The sequence below is a fragment of the Hyla sarda genome, chromosome 4 (assembly GCF_029499605.1).
Source record: "Hyla sarda isolate aHylSar1 chromosome 4, aHylSar1.hap1, whole genome shotgun sequence".
Lineage (NCBI taxonomy): Eukaryota > Metazoa > Chordata > Amphibia > Anura > Hylidae > Hyla > Hyla sarda.
The window spans coordinates 33,906,420-33,929,096 of record NC_079192.1 but is presented as its reverse complement, the minus strand read 5'-3'; the positions used below and the strand labels follow the sequence as shown (position 1 = coordinate 33,929,096).

Genomic DNA, 22,677 nt, shown 5'->3' with positions numbered 1-22,677 from the left:
TCTGCCTGTATTTTGTCGCTATTTCCTTTATATATTACTTTTTGCGACAAACAGTTTGGTTTAGAACATTATCACTGATTTGACTGTGTTAGTCGTGAATTCAGTTAAAATCATGCACTGGTTTGGAATTCGTTATTTGCGACTTTTCGATTTGGCACAAATTTTGGTGCAAATACCTTAATTAAGGTGCAAATCCACACCAAAAATAAAATGACAGGGAAAATAGCTACAACATTATAATGTAGAACCAGGGCCGGTTTTAGGCTTAGGGTGGCCTTAGGCAAAATCAAAAGAGGGGCCCCAAAAGTCGTAATAGTGCACTAGCCAGATTTGCACATTGTTGGTCACTTCAAATACCATAAAAAATATCTAAAAAGCAATTGAAAAGTCCCATCAAAGCAAAAATGGTACCGATAAAAACTACAAATCAAAGCACAAAAAATGACCCTCATACATCCCCATATACAGAAAAATAAAAGAGTTATAGGGATCAGAATAGTACAATTTTATATTTTTTATAGTTCCCCCACATTAGGTGCAGTACAGTTCCCCAACATTAGGTGCAGTACAGTTCCCCCCACATTAGGTGCAGTACAGTTCCCCAACATTAGGTGCAGTACAGTTCCCCCCACATTAGGTGCAGTACAGTTCCCCCTACATTAGGTGCAGTACAGTTCCACCCTACATTAGGTGCAGTACAGTTCCCCCTACATTAGGTGCAGTACAATTCCCCCACAGTAGGTGCAGTACAGTTACCCCCACATTAGGTGCAGTATAGCTCCTCACATTAGGTGCAGTATAGTTCCCCCACATTAGGTGCAGTATAGTTCCCCCACATTAGGTGCAGTACAGTTCCCCAAAATTAGGTGCATTACAGTTCCCCACATTAGGTGCAGTATAGTTCCCAACATTAGGTGCAGTATAGTTTTCCACATTAGGTGCAGTATAGTTCTCCCCACATTAGGTGCAGTATAGTTCTCCCCACATTAGGTGCGGTATAGTTCTCCCCACATTAGGTGCAGTATAGTTCCCCCACATTAGGTGCAGTATAGTTCCCCTACATTAGGTGCAGTATAGTTCCCCCACAATAGGTGCAGTATAGTTCTCCACATTAGGTGCAGTATAGCTCTCCACATTAGGTGCAGTATAGCTCCCCACATTAGGTGCAGTATAGTTCCCCCACATTAGGTGCAGTATAGTTCCCCCACATTAGGTGCAGTACAGTTCCCCCACATTAGGTCCAGTATAGTTCCCCACATAAGGTGCAGTATAGTTCCCCACATTAGGTGCAGTATAGTTCCCCACATTAGGTGCCGTATAGCTTCCCCACATTAGGTGCAGTATAGTTCCCCATATTAGGTGCAGTATAGTTCCCCCAAAGACATACAGCCTTCAGCCATATACAGTGTATGGCTGGAGGCTGTATGCCTGTTTACTGCCCCACTTCAGTGTTCCGACCACCAATCCTCCGGTCCGGGGTCACGATCTACTGCTTTGGCCTATAGACCATATCAGTAGGTCCCGGGACCGGAGGACCGGTGGTCGGAACACCGAAGATGACGTGCTGCCAGCTGGTGCTGGTGACTTACCATGCCGGCCGGCGCTCGTGCTCCTCGATGATCCGCTCCTTCGTTGCTCTGGGTCAGTGACGTCCCTGCATGCGCTACCTCCCGGCGGCCCCTGCGTTTTTAAAGTTAACGCAGGGGCCGCCACAGAAAGGTAACAGGGACATCCTTGTGTCCTGAAAAGATCTTTTGATTATGCCTATGCTGAGCAGCTGGCAGGGTACCCCCTGGGGGAAGGGGGCCCTAAGCAATTGCCTGGTTTGCCCCGCCCTAACACCGCCCCGTGTAGAACATTTAAACAGTGGAAAAAGGACCCTGAACAATAAAAGAAGACACCTGATTGGTTGCTAGGGGAAAATGCAACACTTTTCCAAGGCAGAGGTCTGGTTGAATATCCCCAATAATGCACAGATTAACGGGGTATTCTGGGCAAAAACATTTCATCCCCTATCCAAAGGATAGGGCATAAGATTTCTGATCGCGGGGGGCCCTCTGCAGGGATCCCCGCGATCTCCCTGCAGCACCCGCAATCTATGCGGGAGCTGCGTCTCCAGTTTCGGAAACCACCAGGTTTTCGGGACTGGGGACGTGACGTCACGCCCCGTCCATTCATGTCTATGGGAGGGGGCGTGATGGCCATCACACCCCCTCCCATAGACATGAATGGAGGGGGCGTGGCGTGCCGTCACCTCCCAAGTCCCCAGGAGGTTTCCGAAACTGGAGACGCAGCTCCTGCATAGAATGCGGGTGCTGCAGGGAGATCGCGGGGGTCCCAGCGGTGGGCCCCCCTCGATCAGACATCTTATCCCCTATCCTTTGGAGAGGGGATAAAATGTTTTTGTCTGGAATACCCCTTTAAAACCAGTAAAAAAGGCCCTGGCTGTGCAAGCTTTACATCTGTAAACCAGCCAAAGTCCCAAGGCCAGATTTAAATGGGTACTCCGCTGCTCAGCGTTTGGAACAAACTGTTCCAAAGGCTGGAGCTGACGCCCCTCCCATAGACTTGCATTGAGGGGGCAGGGTGGGATGTCATGAGGGGGTGGGGCTAGGACATCACGAGCTCCCAGCGCCGGCTCCAGCGTTCGGAACAGTTTGTCCCAAACCCTGAGCAGTGGAGTACTCCTTTAACTGCCACACAGTCAGAAAGTTCTGCCTGGAATTCTGGGGCAGGAGTCTGCGCCTTTTATAGGGCTGCATTTGTGCCAAAATTACAAACTTGTATGCGACAACTGATAATTTTGGCTCCATTTGACGCAAGAAAACATACATAAAATCACACATTGCTACACCATTATTGATACAGACCCCCCATAGTGGGAGATTAACTAACTGCAGCTTTTTGGTGCGGCACATGTTAGTAAAGTTCCGTCCATTTTTGAAAAGCTGGGTGTGCTCATTTTTGGCACAGGCCTCTTTGTTTATCCAGCAGTGCCATGACTGCCCTTGCGTCTGCCTCAGAAATATAAGCCAGCTACTTTCTGTAATTTTCAGTGGCGCATATCAGCCCAAAAGTTGCATGTGAATACGGCGGCGGGGAATTCATCAAGCTGTGCTAATGTACACTGTTTTCCATGGTGTAAGTGTTTCTTAAGTGTGACACATTTATCGTACCATCAAAGGGGGGTTGATAAATTTGGCATACATAAGCAAGAACACTTTTTATAGTATACATAACCAAAAACCAACAAATGACTTCAGAACGCCACTTTGTAACACCACCTCTTCTCCTTAATTTTTTACCACTTTTTTCCCCTAAATGTACTAACCCATTTTTTGTATGTTTTTTTTTTCCCCTCATTTTAATTCCGTGTATGCAAAGGACTACTTCGGACTATGGTGACCAGCATTTTTTTTATTATATATTAATAAAGTGGTTAACGAGGGCTTGTGGGGGAGTGTTTTTTGGAATAATTTTTTTTAAACGTGTGGAGTTTTTTTATTTTTTTTATTTTTCTTAACGGGATTAGTAGTGGAAGCTGTCTAATAGACGGAATCCATTACTAAGCCGGGCTTAGCGTTAGCCCCAAAAACAGCTAGCGCTAACCCCCAATTAGTACCCAACGCCACACCGGTGTCGGGAAGAGCGGTAACAGGCTGGCGTTATTTAGGCTGGGGAGGGCCAGTAACAATGGTCCTCGCCCACCCTGGTAACGTTGCTGCTTGGTTGGTAGCATGCTTAGAATGAAACCACACACTTTTTTTGCATTAGTAAATAAATAATTAAAAAAAACACATATTTTCATTCTCAGCACAATACCAACCAAGCAGCAACAGCCTGACGTGCAGGATAAGTAATGTAATGCGTGTACACAGTGACTCCACCAGCAGAATAGTGAGTGCAGCTCTGGAGTATAAAACAGGATGTAACTCAGGATCAGTACAGGATAAGTAATGTAATGTATGTACCCAGTGATCTCACCAGCAGAATAGTGAGTACAGCTCTGGAGTATAATACAGGATATAACTCAGGATCAGTACAGGATAAGTAATGTAATGTATGTACACAGTGACCCCACCAGCAGAATAGTGAGTACAGCTCTGGAGTATAATACAGGATATAACTCAGGATCAGTACAGGATATGTAATGTAATGTATGTACACAGTGACCTCACCAGCAGAATAGTGAGTACAGCTCTGGTGTATAATACAGGATATAACTCAGGATCAGTACCGGATAAGTAATGTAATGTATGTACACAGTGACCCCACCCGGAGAAGAACAGAGTGGTCTGGGATGGACAGAGGGAGTCTGGTGGAGTACAGAGGAGTCACTTAGGGGTCTGGAAGAGTACAGATGGGTGTACAGAGGGGTCATAGATGGACAGGGGGATATGAAGGAGAACAGAGTGGTTTTTAAGAGAACAGAGGGGTCCTGAGGAGAATAAAGGGGTCATGGATGGACAGAGGGATTTGGAGGCGTACAGAGGGGTAAAAAATGGGGAAAGGAGTCAGGAGGAGAACAGAATGGTCACGGATGGACAGTGGGGTCTGGTGGAGTACAGAGTAGTCAGGGATGGATGGAGAGGTTTTGAGAAGTACAGACAGGTTTGGGATGGAAAGAGAGGTCAGGGATAGACAGAGGGGTCTGAAGGAGGACAGAGGGTTCAGGGATAGACAAGGGGGCTTGGGAAGGTTAACAAAATGGTTTAGAAGGGACATACTGCCTGTTATATAAATATCCCTATAAGTTTCACCCCTCAGGCTGCTCCTGTCATTATGTGTAAGGGTTAAACTTGAAATAAACAAACCTTACTGATAACAAGCCAGGAGCAGCCTGAGAAGTGATCCACATACTGGGCCCTGATGATTTGGCCTCACAGCCCCAGCCAGGATGACGGTAGACTATCTCCATGAAGACAGATAAGGTGACTGTCATAACTTACAGCTTCCTCAGGGGCGGGCAGTGTCGGCTCCGCACTCACAGACAAGGAGGAGATTAGTCACCTCTCTCCCTCACTCTCCTGTGCATACAGCTGCTCAGTATGCCGGGCAGGCAGGGGGATGGACCAGCACATAAGGGAAAGTAGTAGATACTACGGCATGTAGCATGAGCCGGGCCAGGACAAGGTCTGTGTTAACAGTTGTGTGTTGTAGTTTTTTTTCACAGTCGGCCCTTAATGTTCAGCGGCTGTCTGCTGCACAATATTGGAGCGATGGAAGGGGAATTTGTGCAAAGGCACAGGAGGTTTGCATGCTGTCTGAACACTGGGGGACATACCTTATCCAAAAAAAGGCAGGAAGGATCAGGGCCTCTTTCTTTCTCCCCTGCGCTCCTTGGGGCCTGGCAGGGACATACAAGATGTGCCGCATGCTTCCAGTTGCCGCTACTCTAAAAGTGGCAGAGGGGCTGAAGTACTTGCAGCATCGGGGCCAGAGCGAGGCCCCCTGGTACCCCGGAGGGTAATGGTGTCTGGGGTGTTGCAGTGATAGTGTAGGGTATATTGGTATTAACCCTCAATTGTCGTGACGCCAGGGTGCGGTTTCCTCAATAGCAATGTTCCTACCGCCAACCGTCCCACAAATGGCAGGGAGAAATAACGGAATGTCCACAGCAGATTTTATGAAGTAAACTTGAAGTAACTTTATTGTATTTTATGCAACGGCATAGAACATAACAGTCTTTGCAAGAGGGAACCACGGAACAGGTTCCTCACAGGTTTGCTGGGACTCTGGGATCAATGAGCTTTGGTGCTAGCCACTGTGCTACTATTTTTAGGAGATTTGAGTTTCTAGTAGTCACACAGAATTTGTAGGATTGAGCTTGGAACAGCTCACAGTTTTGTGGCTGCTGGACTTTAGGCTTGAGGCCTAGCTTGATTTGAGATTTGTGCTGAGATGTGCTTGCTTTGTAGACAGGAAATAAGAGAGAGAATTTAGTGGCTGCAGCCCCTTATATATTAAGGGGGTGGGACAAAGCTCATTGGTCAGCAGACCTGTAAATCCTGACCCAGGGAACTCTGGGTATCACATGTTCTAAAGGTCCTTAAACCACAGTACAATTTAATTAAAGGCACGTGACCTCTAAGGTCCTATACAGAGGTATTCCTATATAACATATTAAATATATATATATATATATCTAGGAAGGATGCCGCAGCACACGGAAGATTCAAAAGTGTAAACAGTGGTTTATTCCATGATAATACAAATTAGCAACGTTTCTGCTGCCAGTGCAGCCTTTGTCAAGCAACAAAATGGTGACCATACAAAATATTTATATGCAAATGAACAAACAAATCAATCAAGTCAATTAATGTGAATACAGTGTAAAAAATACATATACGATATAGGGTAATTAAAACCACTATAATATACACATTGCACAAGTGCTCTGCAGTGAGTTAAAATCAATGTACATATGCAAGGACTGCAAATAAAGTTATAAACAGTATAACATTGTAAATAATCTTAACAAGATTACATGTGTACCTAATAATTAGAAACGGGGGCTGAGTGGTCACATGTTCCCGACTCGTCTCCATGCAAACCGCCGTTGCTGTGGGTAACAGCAGAGCTGTGGTGTGTGTTGGTAATCGCAGGACGCCAGGAGCGGCCGCGCGGCTCCACCGTGTCAGCTGACCAGGGTGTCACGTGACCGCTCCTCCGTCCGAGCATGCGTACTGAAGAAAATGAACGTTGTACTGCCATGGTGGTTAAGGGAAAAAAAAGGGAAATCTGATCTATCTAGCTGAAGTCTATCAGGGCAAAAGACAAAAGGATCCTATGTATGTATATAGTGGATAGAAGGTCAGGTGTATAGACATTAATACCCTAGATGTATCATCAGAAGGAAGGGTATATATAAAAAAAGAAAGTGCAAGTTGAAGATAAATAGAAGATAAATGCATATAAGATGATAAATAAAGAAATATGCAAAAATGGGAAAATACAAAAATAAAAATAAATGATAAAAATAAAGATAAAAATAAAAAGATATAGAAAAATAAATAAAAATAAATAAATAAGTAGAGAGATATGAATATAGAGAATATTAAAATAAAGAAAGTAAAATAAAAATAATTTTTAAAATAAATATGAGTATAAATAAAAATAAATAAAAATGGTTTTGATTTTAGACTGTAATCTAGCCAGGAATCAGACATCCAATTCTAGAGTTGCATGTGTGACCACATTTGGATCACACTCCAGCCAGATTGCCAAAACCATTAATCGGCATTGGAAAATTCTACAAGAAAGTTTTCCAGATATCCCTGAGTTTGCCGGTCCCCCTCTGATGTCCTACAGGAGGTCGAGCAACCTCAGGGATAGACTTGTGAAGACAGACATATCGAGACAACCCTCTACACAACGATACTTAACAGTACAGAATAAAGGATCTTATCCTTGTTGCCAATGCATTAATTGTCCACAGATGTTGAAGGGACCTAAATTTGTACACCCGTACAATGGCAAGGTCTATCACTTAAAACACTATCTAACATGTACCTCTTCATTTGTTATTTATATTTTGGTGTGCCCATGTGGTCTCATCTATGTTGGTGAGACCACATGGGATTTTAAAACTCGCATCAATCACCATCGATATACTGTTCGCAAAAAACGACTAGACTTACCGGTGTCTAAACACTGCACAGAAAAAGGCCACTCGGAATGGGATCTCAAGTTTGTTCTTGTGGACCATATCCCCCCATTAAAGAGGGGGGGCGACCGCATTAACAAACTGAGAAAACTGGAACTCAAATGGATTTTTGAGACACAGGCACTTCGGCCTAAAGGACTTAATGTTGACTTTAGCATTACACCTCAAATTTATAATGCATAATTATGATGATAGAATATCTCGATGTAACCCCATAGTAGGAAAGGTGACCTTTATGTATGTAATAATCATCTTTACTATGACATAATTTTATTCCTAATTCTTTTTTATCGCATCTTTTCTTACAGATATACGTGGGCAGAGGGTGGTCATCAATGTCCCTGCTTGTCAGTTGCCGCCCTTCTGAATAAACTGTATAATGATTTGATTGGTGATTAATTCTGCCATGGTGAAGTAATAACTGAAGCACATTTCATTTAGTCCACACATTTTCTTTCATCCCTTCACACATTCACACACTTACTATGTTTTTTATCTTATTATTTTCCTTTTCTCATTTAATTTGCTTACCTTTTTCTAATTCTCTTCATTCTTTTTCTATTTATTTTTTTATCATTATTATTCTCACTTCCGCATTTTATTAATTTTTATCCTTATTATTTAAATATTTATTTGTTATCTTTATCATTATTGTTTTCATTTATTATCCTTTTACTTGTGCAAGGAATAAATCCATATATATGGAGTACCCTCATACTTACTATAGATAACAGTAATCACTAACATACCCGTGCTCAGTGTGTGAGAAAACGAATGCGGGGCTGCCCTTGGTGGATTCCCACCTCCATAGGCCTGTTACTGGGGACCTAAATTTTACGGTTGACGCCGTTGGGTACCCCAGAGTGACTCCCCCATAATATTGGGGTGAGCACGGGCAACTGAGGTGTTGGGCCTTTATAGCCCGATGTGCGTGTTAATCATGTATGGAGCCGGGCTAGATTACAGTCTAAAATCAAAACCATTTTTATTTATTTTTATTTATACTCATATTTATTTAAAAAATTATTTATTTTTATTTTACTTTCTTTATTTTAATATTCTCTATATTCATATCTCTCTACTTATTTATTTATTTTTATTTATTTTTCTATATCTTTTTATTTTTATCTTTATTTTTATCATTTATTTTTATTTTTGTATTTTCCCATTTTTGCATATTTCTTTATTTATCATCTTATATGCATTTATCTTCTATTTATCTTCAACTTGCACTTTCTTTTTTTATATATACCCTTCCTTCTGATGATACATCTAGGGTATTAATGTCTATACACCTGACCTTCTATCCACTATATACATACATAGGATCCTTTTGTCTTTTGCCCTGATAGACTTCAGCTAGATAGATCAGATTTCCCTTTTTTTCCCTTAACCACCATGGCAGTACAACGTTCATTTTCTTCAGTACGCATGCTCGGACGGAGGAGCGGTCACGTGACACCCTGGTCAGCTGACACGGTGGAGCCGCGTGGCCGCTCCTGGCGTCCTGCGATTACCAACACACACCACAGCTCTGCTGTTACCCACAGCAACGGTGGTTTGCATGGAGACGAGTCGGGAACATGTGACCACTCAGCCCCCGTTTCTAATTATTAGGTACACATGTAATCTTGTTAAGATTATTTACAATGTTATACTGTTTATAACTTTATTTGCAGTCCTTGCATATGTACATTGATTTTAACTCACTGCAGAGCACTTGTGCAATGTGTATATTATAGTGGTTTTAATTACCCTATATCGTAAATGTATTTTTTACACTGTATTCACATTAATTGACTTGATTGATTTGTTTGTTCATTTGCATATAAATATTTTGTATGGTCACCATTTTGTTGCTTGACAAAGGCTGCACTGGCAGCAGAAACGTTGCTAATTTGTATTATCATGGAATAAACCACTGTTTACACTTTTGAATCTTCCGTGTGCTGCGGCATCCTTCCTAGATGTCTGAATTGCCTTGACCGGGGCTCCACTCGCTGCTTGCACCGCTATCACATCATTGTGGGACGTGCTGCTCTAATTTTCCCGTGCTATATATATATATAGATAGATAGATAGATACATTAAATACCATTTATATGAGACAACTAGGGGTTAGTCCTACAGTAGAGCCCTATTGACATGGAGGGACTCTGGCTGAGGGGACTTTAGACAAAGGGACAGGACCAGGTCTTGTACCGGGACACCACACCCTCACCACTGCCAGGCCTTAGGCGGTGGCCTAATTGGCCTATAGGAAGAGCCACCTCTGACTACAACTCCCAGCATGCCCTTACAGCAAGGACATGCTGGTGGGCAGTGGGGAGCGGAGACGGCGGCAGGGAACCGTGAATATAATACTGCAGCATTGTCATTTCATAATCCCCCCCTGGAGCTGTGATTGGCCGAGGGTTCTCGGCCAATCACAGCTTCAGGAGGGAAAAATGAAAGTACAGTGTCATAGTTTCATATTCATGGTAGCCGGCCGGGGAGCAGAGCGATTGTCACCTGCGCGCACCACACAACTACAACTCCCAGCATGTCCTTACTGTAAGGACAGGCTGGGATTTGTAGTCATGCGGCGCAGGTGACAAGCGCTCCGCTCCCCGGCCAGCTACCATGAATACAAAACATCCTGTGTTTTAATATGTTGTTCCTTATGTAATTATAAAACACTTTGCTATTTACTCGCTGTTAAAATTCTCAACCTTTATATGTTTTGAATGTGATTGAAAAAGCGTTCTCACTAGGTGGCTCTGTTCTGTTCCCTGCCGCAAGTCAAACAATAAGTTTGGTCTCCTCCCAGCCTGGCAGGAGACCAAACTCAGGAAGTGTATGCGGGGCATGGCGAGGCACAGCTCTCGCAGGCTTTAGTGACGTTGTGCCTACTGGGGAACGCCCACTTTCTCCTGCCAGGAGCTCACACAATGTGAGCAAGGGGAAAGGTATGATACACAGCTTTTTAAAGCTCGGGGAAAAAAAACATTAAGAGCAGAAGGGGTGTTAGGAGAAGTTAGGGAATATAATCTGAGTTAGTTTAGAAAATATGGTTTGATGACAGGTACTCTTTAATGGCAATTTTGCTCAAAAATCACAATTTATGCTAAAAAAAAAAAGAAAATTGTGACATTTGGGCATCTGCACCACTGGCACAGCCTAAGAAATCTTCCCATAGAGCCCCCAGTAACATCCACTATGACCCATCATGTATGTATATATATATATGGTGGCGGGAGAGTAACAGTGACTGGGGTGTTGCAGTGGTAGTGCAGGGTCTGGTGGTATTTACCCTTGAATGTCGTGACGCCAGGGTGGAGTTTCCTCAATAGTAATGTTCCTACCGCCAACCATCCCACAAACAGCAGGGAAAAATAATGGAATGTCCACAGCAGATTTTATGAAGTAAACTGAAGAAACTTTACTTGCAGCTTTTATGCAACGGTATTGAACATAACAGTCTCTTAAGAGTGAACCGGGATACAGGTTCCTCACAAGTTTGCTGGGACTTGGAAGTAATGAGCTTTTGATGCTAGCTACTGTGCTACTATTTTACAATATTTGAGCTGATAGTAGTCACACAGGATTCAGTAGTTTGAGCTTTGAGTAACTCACGTTTTGTGGCTGCAGGTTATTACTCTTTGGGCCTAGCTTGAATTGAATTGATGCTGATGAGATGATGAGATGTGCTTGGCTTGATCATCCGGAACTAAGAGAGTGAATTGAGTGACTACACCCCTTTATATAATAAGGGGCTGGACTAAGCTCATTGGTCAGCAAACCTGTAAGTTATGAACCCAGTGAACTCTGGGTACATTACAAGACCTCCAAAGGTCCTTAAGCATATCATACATTGCAACTGTGTATCACGTGACCACTAAGGTCCTATACATATATTTCCTATACATTAAATTATATATATACATTAAATAACACATTTATATGAGGCGACTAGGGGTAAGCCCTACAGGAGAGCCATATAGACATGAAGGCATTCTAGCTGCGGGGACCTTAGACAAGGGACAGGACCAGGTCCTGTACCGGGACACCACATCACAGTGTGTATACTATATCAGCATAGGTGACCCGTCATTGGCTTATAGAAGTTTTTGACTCCTGGCTACCTTTTGTGTTTGTTGACACAAGATTTTATAATCCCAGTTCAATGATAGCAACAGTAAACTACTCTTTGGATATAACAATGGAGAATGCAGCAGAGCATTACTGTTGTTTAGGAGGTATGCCATTCATGTAATGTAAGTAATGTTCAAGGTCAGCCATGGAGCAATTGGAGAAACTAGGAGATTAGGAAAAAAAAATAGGCGTCACCCATAGGCATCACGTCTATTAGTAAATCCTTCCACCACAGTGACTGCCGTTGTACCTGGTACACAAATGTACATCACCTTTTGAGGGGGTGTTTATTTCTGCAAACTTAAAGGAGGTACTCCGCCCCTAGACACGTTATCCCCTATCCAAACGATAAGAGAAAACATGTCTGATCTCAGGGGTCCACACCGCTTCCATTTATGTCTATGGGAGGGGGCATGACGGCTGCATACTAGTACCCCCCTTTAAGCGTCCCAAGTCGGCCCTAAAGTTGCAATGTGAGAAGGGTTCAAAATCACCCCAGTATGCCCCCCTCCATGTGAGCCCAAGCCCCCCTTCTAGACTTTACTTTGTGCAAGTAAATGTTACAAAGTCGCACATTTTTGCACAGAAAATTTAGACCAGACATGGCCATTTTTGGCACAAAAATTGTGTGACTTTAGAGCAGTGATTCCAACCGCGGTGCCGCGGCACACGTGTGTGCCGTTCGCCACTGGCCGTGGTGCTGCGGGATTTTGCAGTGATTTTTATTTATTTATTTATTTTTTTTTTAAATATCCCGCCCCGGGACTGCGCGCTTATGACTGGCGGCGCAGGGGGGAAGGAAGCCTGCGTGCGCACTGCGCACACAGCGTCCCCCCTCCCCCTCCCCACTGCGTCCCCTGTGTCCCCCTCCCCACTGCGTCCCCCTGCGTCCCCCTCCCCACTGCGTCCCCTGCGTCCCCCTTCTACCTTGCGGTGCAGTGGGCCGAAAATGGGTCCCTGGGGCGGATACGATCTTCACCTGCGCCGGACTCCCGTGCCTGCCGTGGACCTGCAAGCTGCGCGGACCGGCTTGCTTAAGGTACTGTACCCTTTCCACCCCTCTGTTTACCCCTTCTCAACCCTGTCCAACCCCCCCCCCCCCGCCATCACCCGGGTCCACCGTATACCCCCCCCCTGGTCACCCATGTCCACCCCCCCCCTGTCACCCATGTCCACCCCCCCTGTCACCCATGTCCACCCCCCCCTGTTACCCATGTCCGCGCCCCCTGTCACCCATGTCCGCCCCCCCTGTCACCCATGTCCGCCCCCTCTGTCACCCATGTCCACCCCCCCCTGTCACCCATGTTCACACACCCCCTGTCACCCATGTCCACACCCCCCTGTCACCCAGTCCGCCCCCCCCTCCTGTCACCCATGTTCACCCTCCTGTCATCCCTTTCACTCCCGTTCACCCCCCTCCTGTCACCCATGTTCATCCCCTCCTGTCCCATGTTCACCCCTCCTGTCACCCATGTTCACCCCCTCCTGTCACCCATGTTCACCCCCTCCTGTCACCATGTTCACCCCCTCCTGTCACCCAGTCCGCCCCCCCTCCTGTCACCCATGTTCACACCCCCCTGTCGACCCATGTCCACCCCCCCCCTGTCACCCATGTCCACCCCCCCTGTCACCCATGTCCACCCCCCCTGTCACCCATGTCGACCCCCCCGTCACCCATGTCCAGACCCCCCCTGTCACCCATGTCCACACACCCCTGTCACCCATGTCCACCCCCCCTGTCACCCATGTCCACACCCCCCTGTCACCCGTGTCCACACCCCCCTGTCACCCAGCCCGCCCCCCCCCTCCTGTCACCCATGTTCACCCTCCTGTCATCCCTTTCACTCCCGTTCACCCCCTCCTGTCACCCATGTTCACCCCCTCCTGTCACCCATGTTCACCCCCTCCTGTCACCCATGTTCACCCCCCTCCTGTCACCCATGTTCACCCTCCTGTCACCCATGTTCACCCTCCTGTCACCCATGTTCACCCTCCTGTCACCCATGTTCACCCCCTCCTGTCATCCCTTTCACTCCCATCCACCCTCCTGTCACCCATGTTCACCCCCCCTGTCACCCATGTCCACCCCCCCCTGTTACCCATGTCCGCGCCCCCTGTCACCCATGTCCGCCCCCCCTGTCACCCATGTCCGCCCCCCCTGTCACCCATGTCCACCCCCCCCTGTCACCCATGTTCACCCCCCTCCTGTCACCCATGTTCACCCCCTCCTGTCACCCATGTTCACCCTCCTGTCACCCATGTTCACCCTCCTGTCACCCATGTTCACCCCCTCCTGTCATCCCTTTCACTCCCATCCACCCTCCTGTCACCCATGTTCACCCTCATCCACCCTCCTGTCACCCATGTTCACCCTCCTGCCATCCCTTTCACTCCCAACCACCCTCCTGTCACCCATGTTCACCCTCATCCACCCTCCTGTCACCCATGTTCACCCTCTGTCACCCATGTTCACCACCCTCCTGTCATCCCTTTCACTCCCGTCCACCCCCTCCTGTCACCCATGTTCACACCCTCCTGTCACCCATGTTCACCCCCTCCTGTCATCCCTTTCACTCCCGTCCCCCCCCCCGTCCACCCACCCATGTTCACCCTCATCCACCCTCCTGTCACCCCTGTCCACCACCCTCCTGTCACCCCTGTCCACCACCCTCCTGTCACCCCTGTCCACCCTCCTGTCATCCCTTTCACTCCCGTTCACCCCCCATCACCCATGTCCACCCCCGTCCACCCTCCTGTCATCCCTGTCACCCCCGTACACCCTTCTGTAATCCCTCTGTCATCCATGTTCACCCTCCTGTGGACCCATGTCCACTCCTCTGCACCCCTGTCCACTCCTCTACACCTCTCTGTCCACTCTTCTACACCCCTGTCACCCATGTACGCTCCTCTATACCCCTCTGTCCACTCCTCTAAACCCCTCTGTACACTCCTCTACACCCCTTTGTCACCCATGTACGCTCCTCTACACCCCTCTGTCTGCTCCTCTACACCCCTGTCACCCATGTACGCTCCTCTACACCCCTCTGTCCGCTCCTCTACACCTCTCTGTCCACTCCTCTACACCCCTGTCACCCATGTACGCTCCTCTACACCCCTCTGTTCGCTCCTCTAAACCTCTCTTTCTACTCCTCTACACCCGTCACCCATGTACGCTCCTCTACACCCCTGTCACCCATGTACGCTCCTCTACACCCGTCACCCATGTACACTCCTCTACACCCCTCTGTCCACTCCTCTACACCCCTGTCACCCATGTCTGCTTCTCTACACCCCTGTCACCCATGTACACTCCTCTACACCCCTCTGTCACCCATGTACACCCCTGTCACCCATGTACACTCCTCTACACCCCTCTGTCACCCATGTACACCCCTGTCACCCATGTACACTCCTCTACACCCCTGTCACCCATGTCTGCTTCTCTACACCCCTCTGTACACTCCTCTACACCCCTGTCACCCATGTATGCTCCTCTACACCCCTCTGTCTGCTCCTCTACACCCCTGTCATCCATGTACGCTCCTCTACACCCCTCTGTCTGCTCCTCTACACCCCTTTCACCCATGTACGCTCCTCTACACCTTTCTGTCCACTCCTCTACACCTCTCTGTCCATTCCTCTACACCCCTCTGTACACTCCTCTACACCCCTGTCACCCATGTACGCTCCTCTACATCCCTGTCACCCATGTACGCTCCTCTACACCCCTCTCTCCACTCCTCTACACCCCTGTCACCCATGTACGCTCCTCTACACCCCTGTCACCCATATACGCTCCTCTGCACCCCTCTATCTGCTCCTCTACACATCTCTGTCCACTCCTCTACACCCCTCTGTCCACTCCTCTACACCCCTGTCACCCATGTACACTCCTCTACACCCCTGTCCACTCCTCTACACCCCTGTCACCCATGTACTCTCCTCTACACCCCTCTGTCCACTCCTCTACACCCCTCTGTCCACTCCTCTACACCCCTGTCACCCATGTACACTCCTCTACACCCCTCTGTACACTCCTCTACACCCCTGTCACCCATGTACGCTCCTCTACACCCCTGTCACCCATGTATGCTCCTCTACACCCCTCTCTCCACTCCTCTACACCCCTCTGTACACTCCTCTACACCCCTGTCACCCATGTACGCTCCTCTGCACCCCTCTGTCTGCTCCTCTACACCTCTCTGTCCACTCCTCTACACCCCTGTCACCCATGTACACTCCTCTACACCCCTCTCTCCACTCCTCTACACCCCTGTCACCCATGTATGCTCCTCTACACCCCTCTGTACACTCCTCTACACCCCCCTGTCCACTCCTCTACACCTCTGTCACCCATGTACACTCCTCTACACCCCTGTCACCCATGTACGCTCCTCTACACCCCTCTGTCCACTCCTCTACACCCATCACCCATGTATGCTCCTCTACACCCCTCTGTCCACTCCTCTACACCCGTCACCCATGTACGCTCCTCTACACCCCTCTGTCCACTCCTCTACACCTCTGTCACCCATGTACGCTCCTGTACACCCCTCTGTACGCTCCTCTAAACCCCTTTGTCACCCAGGTCCACCCCTCTACATCCCTCTGTCACCCATGTACACTCTTCTACACCCCTCTGTCACCCATTTAAAAAAAAGTTTGGCGCCTAATAGATTTGTTTTGCAGGTTTAACGGTGAAGAATTGTGTGTGGAAGAAATCGTGATGATGGCCCGGACCAGATGGAGAAGAGAAGACAACATTGCAAATTAGAGAAGACGTCATTGGTGAGTTGCTGTATAAAGCAGCACTTCAAACTACATACCCACTGATAAATAGATATAGTGCATTGCATTTTTTACCATTTCCCCCTTTTTTTTAAATTTTTTTTTTTGCTCGTTAACCTCTGTAGCGGTGCCCCACGGAATTTTTTTTTCGAGGTGTGCCCCGACCCCGAAAAAGGTTGTGAAACACTGCTTTAGAGGATCTGCAGCTTGATTGGTGTGCCCCATAATCTCTATTCCCCCTATACTGAGAAGAAAAGAATTAACAGAGGAGAGAAAGTGAGAGGAAAACCAAAAGAGAGACTATGGGAAGAAGGTGAACATAGGATCCATAGCTACCCTTGGACCCTTAAAGCGTACCTGTCAGATCACCCAAAAAAAAAAACTGTTATATGTTGCTCAGTATCTCATCCTGATCATGTACATATCATTTGTATGTGTCTATGACCTATATTTCTCTCAGAATTAGCTTTATTTATGAATTACCTTAATGTTGTCGACCAGAAGCAGGGGGGCGAGTCCCTTTCTTCTCCTCAGGTGATAACCACTCCCCCTCCTCCCCCTCCCTCACTCTCCTTGGTCTGGGGAGTGAGCATCTGTAACCCTTTTCTTTCTGGTTTTATGCTATACACACTGTGTGCTTACAGCTTTTGCAAAACTACAGCTCCCAGCATTCCCACACATCCTTTGAGTTGTAGTTTTGCAACAGCTGGAGGCATATGATTGGTAAAACTCAGAATTACAGCAGTGTTGCTGCAGGCTGTGTTCCTCCTACTGTAGCAAAACTACAACTCCCAGCATGCCCACACATCATTTGGCTGTGCAGGCATGCTGGGAGTTGTAGTTTTGCAACAGCTGGAGGCATATGATTGTAGTCCCCCTGTATTAGATACACACACACACATTGACTTAATTTATTCATACACATGCACATTACCTAGAAAACACAGATTTACACACATACATATATATCCACACACACACACACATATATATACATGCAGGGACACTTACTTTTTAAACAAAATCATCTGCTCACAGGCAGCAGTGTACTCTCGCCCCTCCCCCCTTCTCCTCACACAGGAGACTGTGAAGTAAACACAGACAGTGAGGGAGCCAATCACAGCAGCTTTAGATCTGCAGACCTGTCAACCATGAGGTGGGTCCATGACACAGCCAGGCTGGTATGTATCCCAGGAGGTAGGGAGGCAGTTTTTGATTGGCTTTTTCAGTATGAAATAATAAAAACGTTTTAATGAAAGAAATTGCAAAACCTTTTGGTTTTGCATGCTTTACAACATATCAAAAGTTTTTATATCTGACAGTGCCCATTTAAGGCTCAGGCAGGACCTAGATACCACATGGCTACCAAACCTACACTTCTTCAGTGACCTGCATCCCGCAGGGGGCATTTTAGCATCAAAGTGAGTAAGCGCCTTTGTAAAAACTCACGGCAATTGGGAGGACACTAACAGAAGAAGTGGTCCCGCTAGACCTGTGTGGCAGAAGACACGGGCCGTGCCAGGGAGCGGAGTAAAGGTGCCGCTGGTTTTCACCAGAGCCTGCCGCAAAGCGGGATGGTCTTGCTACAGCAGGTGGCATCCAGGTCACTACCCCTGGCACGACTGCGTAGTCTAGAACATAGCAGGAGGTCAATAGGCAGGCGGCAGTGGAGCAGGAACAGGTCGCAGAGCACGGGTCAGGAATGCAGAGGTACAAGAATGCTTTCTGTAGGGCAAAAAGGCAACAAAGATCCGGCAGGGAGTGAAGGGAGGTGCTGAAACTTATAAGTGAGGTGCAGGTGAAAACAATAATTAAGGGCGTACTGGCCCTTTAAATCTAAGAGCTCCACCGCACGCTGAGAGAGAGGAGAAGGCAGCGTGGAAAGTGGAGGTAAGTGATGGACTGGGATTCACATGAGGGCGTGTCCCGCAATACGAATCCCAGCCCTGCCGGCAAGGGAGGAGAGGGAAGGAGGAGAGAGCTCACGGATAGCGTGTCTGGCTGAAGCACAGGACATGACAACCTTTTCGAAATTTAATGGACGCTAAGCAGTTACCACTGTTGAATTTTGGGCTAAACATACTAAGAAGTTACTGTTACCCCAATATTTTACCTCGATAACAGAAGGCTTACCCCCTGCTCCAGCCATATTTTTTTATTGTGACTTTATTTCCCATATTACAGAAGAGTTGTTTATTGATTCAATTTTTCTACCATCTCAGTGTCTGGCCTCATGTACAACACCAAGGACACGCCACATGGACAGACACTTAACAAGGTGTGCCCCAGGGGAACTATAACCATATGTACCTTTTTATTGTGCTAGCCCCCCGAATGTAGGACAGCGTTGTGGAAGCCCTTGTGCCAGTATGATAGCAACTACGCCTGGCATTGACACACATTGACTTAATTTATTAATACACATGCACATTACCTAGAAAACACAGATTTACACACATACATATATATCCACACACACATATATACATGCAGGGACACTTACTTTTTAAACAAAATCATCTGCTCACAGGCAGCAGTGTACTCCCGCCCCTCCCCCCTTCTCCTCACACAGGAGACAGAGTAAACACAAACAGAGAGGGAGCCGATCACAGAAGCTTTAAATCTGCAGACCTGTCAATCATGAGGTGGGTCCATGACGTAGGTGATGACACAGCCAGGCTGGTATGTATCCCAGGAGGTAGGGAGGCAGTTTTTGATTGGCTTTTTCAGTATGAAATAATGAAAATGTTTTAATGAAAGAAATTGCTAAACTTTTTGGTTTTGCATGCTTTACAACATATCAAAAGTTTTTATACCTGACAGTGTCCATTTAAGGCTTCAGGCAGGACCTAGATACCATATGGCTACCAAACTTACACTTCTTCAGCAACCTGCATCCCGCAGGGGGCATTTTAGCAACAAAGTGAGTAAGCACCTTTGTAAAAACTCACGGCAATTGGGAGGACACTAACAGAAGAAGTGGACCCGCTAGACTTGTGTGGCAGAAGACACGGGCCGTGCCAGGGAGTGGAGTCTAAGGTGCTGCTGATTTTCACCAGAGCCTGCCGCATAGTGGGATGGTCTTGCTGCGGCAGGTGGCATCCAGGTCGCTACCCCTGGCACGACTGCGTAGTCTAGAACATAGCTGGAGGTCAATAGGCAGGCGGCAGCGGAGCAGGAACAGGTCACAGAGCAAGGGTCAGGAACACGGATAAGCAGAGGTACAAGAATGCTTTCTGTAGGGCACAAAGGCAACAAAGATCCGACAGGGAGTGAAGGGAGGTGCTGAAACTTATAAGTGAGTTGCAGGTGAAAACAATTATTAAGGGAGTACTGGCCCTTTAAATCTAAGAGCTCCTGCGCACGTGCGTCCTAGGAGGCGGGGGCACGTGCTGAGAGAGAGGAGAAGGCAGCGTGGAGAGCGGAGGTAAGTGACGGACTGGGATTCACATGCGGGCGCGTCCTGTGATGTGAATCTCAGCCCTGCCGACGAGGGAGGAGAGGGAAGGAGGAGAGAGCTCACGGATAGCGTGTCTGGCCGGAGCACAAGACATGACAACCTTTCGGTATTTAATGGACGCTAAGCAGTTACTACTGTTGAATTGTGGGCTAAACATACTAAGAAGTTACTGTTACCCCAATATTGTACCTCCATGACAGAAGGCTTACCCCCTGCTCCAGCCACATTTTTTTATTGTGACTTTATTTCCCATATTACAGAAGAGTTGTTTATTGATTCCATTTTTCTACCATCTCAGTGTCTGGCCTCATGTACAACACCAAGGACACGCCACATGGACAGACACTTAACAAGGTGTGCCCCGGGGGAACCTTTAACCATATGCACCTCTTTATCTTTACTGTGCTAGCCCCCCAAATGTAGGATAGCCTTGTGGAGGCCCTTGTGCCAATGTGATAGCAACTACGCCTGGCATTGGAACTACCAGCCCACAAGTTCTCCCTCAGGCTGGGTTCACAACGGGACCACATACGGCCACGGTTTTAGGTCCGGTGGAAAACCGCATACGGGGCAAAAATGAGCTGACCGGAGTCAGCGTTTCACTCCGCTAAGCTCATTGCAAAGAATTACATATGGCAGGCATACGGGAGCGCCCGGTTTTAGCTCCCCCCCAGCCGTATGTGGCCCCCTATGGCTGAAAAAGTGATGTGAACCCAGCCTTACTGTGTTTTGTTACTGGGCTGCAACATAAGAATAATAGTGGTTAATCCTAATATCTCACAGGAATACAGTACAATGAGAAACTGTATGACCTCTTCATTCCTTAAATAAAACAGGCAACGACTAAACTATATATATATATATATATATATATATATATATATATATAATCAGTGAATAAGAAAAGAAGGGATAGCACTACTTGCGATTAAGTCAGTAATGACAGGGTTGAGATCCTGTCGAACAGCTCAAACGGAGGCGGGTCTGATAAAGCCGTCAGCTATGGTGGTGCTGGGAAAGTCCACAACATAGGAAAAATCAATGTGCATAGAAGATAAGCTCAGAAACAAAATACCCGCACTCACCATTAGATTAGCGGCAACCGGCTCCTAGGAATATATGATGGTTAGACCAACGGAATGGGGACCATGCTGTAATGGGCACTCCTGAGCGCCCGTTACAGCATGGTCCCCGTTCTGTTGGTCTAACCATCATATATTCTTAGGAGCCGGTTGTCGCTAATCTAATGGTGAGTGCGGGTATTTGTTTCTGAGCTTATCTTCTATGCATATATTTATGTATATATATATATATGAAATCAACATACATTTTTTTTTACTTTTAGGTCTAAAAATGAGCTGTTTTTCGTTTCTCAAAACCATGATGTTCGTATTCAACGGCATCATTTTTGTAAGTATCTTCTAAATGAATCAACAAATAGCTACTTTGTGTACTATATAGGAAAAATTCAACAAGCAGGCCGGCTTTTGCTGACGCATTGTATAGCTTCTAATGTTATTTCCATTCTAATTATGGCTTATGCCTTTATACAGAACAGCTGTTAAGATACATAGACGACATCCCAGGGGGTTAGCATTTTAAAAAGGGTTGTACTCGTACATAGGTTTCTTTAAGGTAGTGTTTTCCAACCAGTTTGCCTCCAGCTGTTGCAAAACTACAACTCCAAGCATGCCCGGACAGCCAATGGCTGTCCGGGCATGCTGGGAGTTGTAGTTTTGCTACAGCTGTAAGCACACTGGTTGGGGAAACACTATACATTTTTCACATACACATTCACTACAGGCACTCTATCAAGGGGGGGTACTCTGATGTTTATACTTGTAGGGCCCTTTGTAGGGTCCAAACTCACCTGTAAGTATTACAGCCAGGTAGTTCAAGATATTTCTGATGGCAACCAAAAGACGTAGGGCACCAATATCCATATTACATACTTAATAGAAAACAAAAAAAAATGATTAACAACTGCTTTAGGTAGCTACAGTGATGTATTCATTCAAAAGGTAAACTCCCAAAAACCCCATCCGAATATATAATGGGTAAGACTAGATGTTAACATAAAACCAACCCAAAATACAGCCATAAAAAAAAATTACATTTCAGTTGACTTATTAACTATAGGAAATCGCAACATCGACCAATATATGGTTAAAGGGTTTTTACGGCTCTTAGAATTTTGTCCTCTTCCTACAGCTAGGGGGCACAGCTGTGCTGGGTATTGGGATCTGGGTAAAGGTGGATGGAGGGTCCTTCCTGAAGATCCTGGGCTCAGCTGCCCCACAGCTCATGCAGGTGGTAAATGTGGGATATTTGTGCATCGCTGTTGGAGGTTTCCTGATACTTATGGGATTCCTTGGCTGCTGTGGAGCTGTGAAAGAAAGCAGATGTATGTTAATGCTGGTGAGTACAATATTATCCCCTATATCTTCTCTTATGACTCCATGTAACCTTCTATATCTCCTCCTATTACTCCATATATGTGCCCCCTATATCTCCTCCTATTACTCCATATAACCTCCCTATATCTCCTCCTATTACTCCATATAACCTCCCTATATCTCCTCCTATTACTCCATATAACCTCCCCTATATATCCTCCTATTACTCCATA

The 22,677-nt window shown here is 46.6% G+C and overlaps 1 protein-coding gene across 3 annotated transcripts in view; it reads left to right on the top strand.

Annotated features, from left to right (window-relative positions):
• LOC130366772 (tetraspanin-1-like) overlaps positions 1–22,677 on the top strand; it is a 52,095-nt gene that overhangs the window by 7,023 nt on the left and 22,395 nt on the right. For all 3 annotated transcript variants that reach the window (XM_056569125.1, XM_056569124.1, XM_056569126.1), the window contains exons 2-3: positions 21,394–21,458; positions 22,260–22,466. In XM_056569125.1, coding sequence (XP_056425100.1) covers positions 21,394–21,458; positions 22,260–22,466 — 272 coding nt within the window. The remainder of the gene's footprint in view (positions 1–21,393; positions 21,459–22,259; positions 22,467–22,677) is intronic.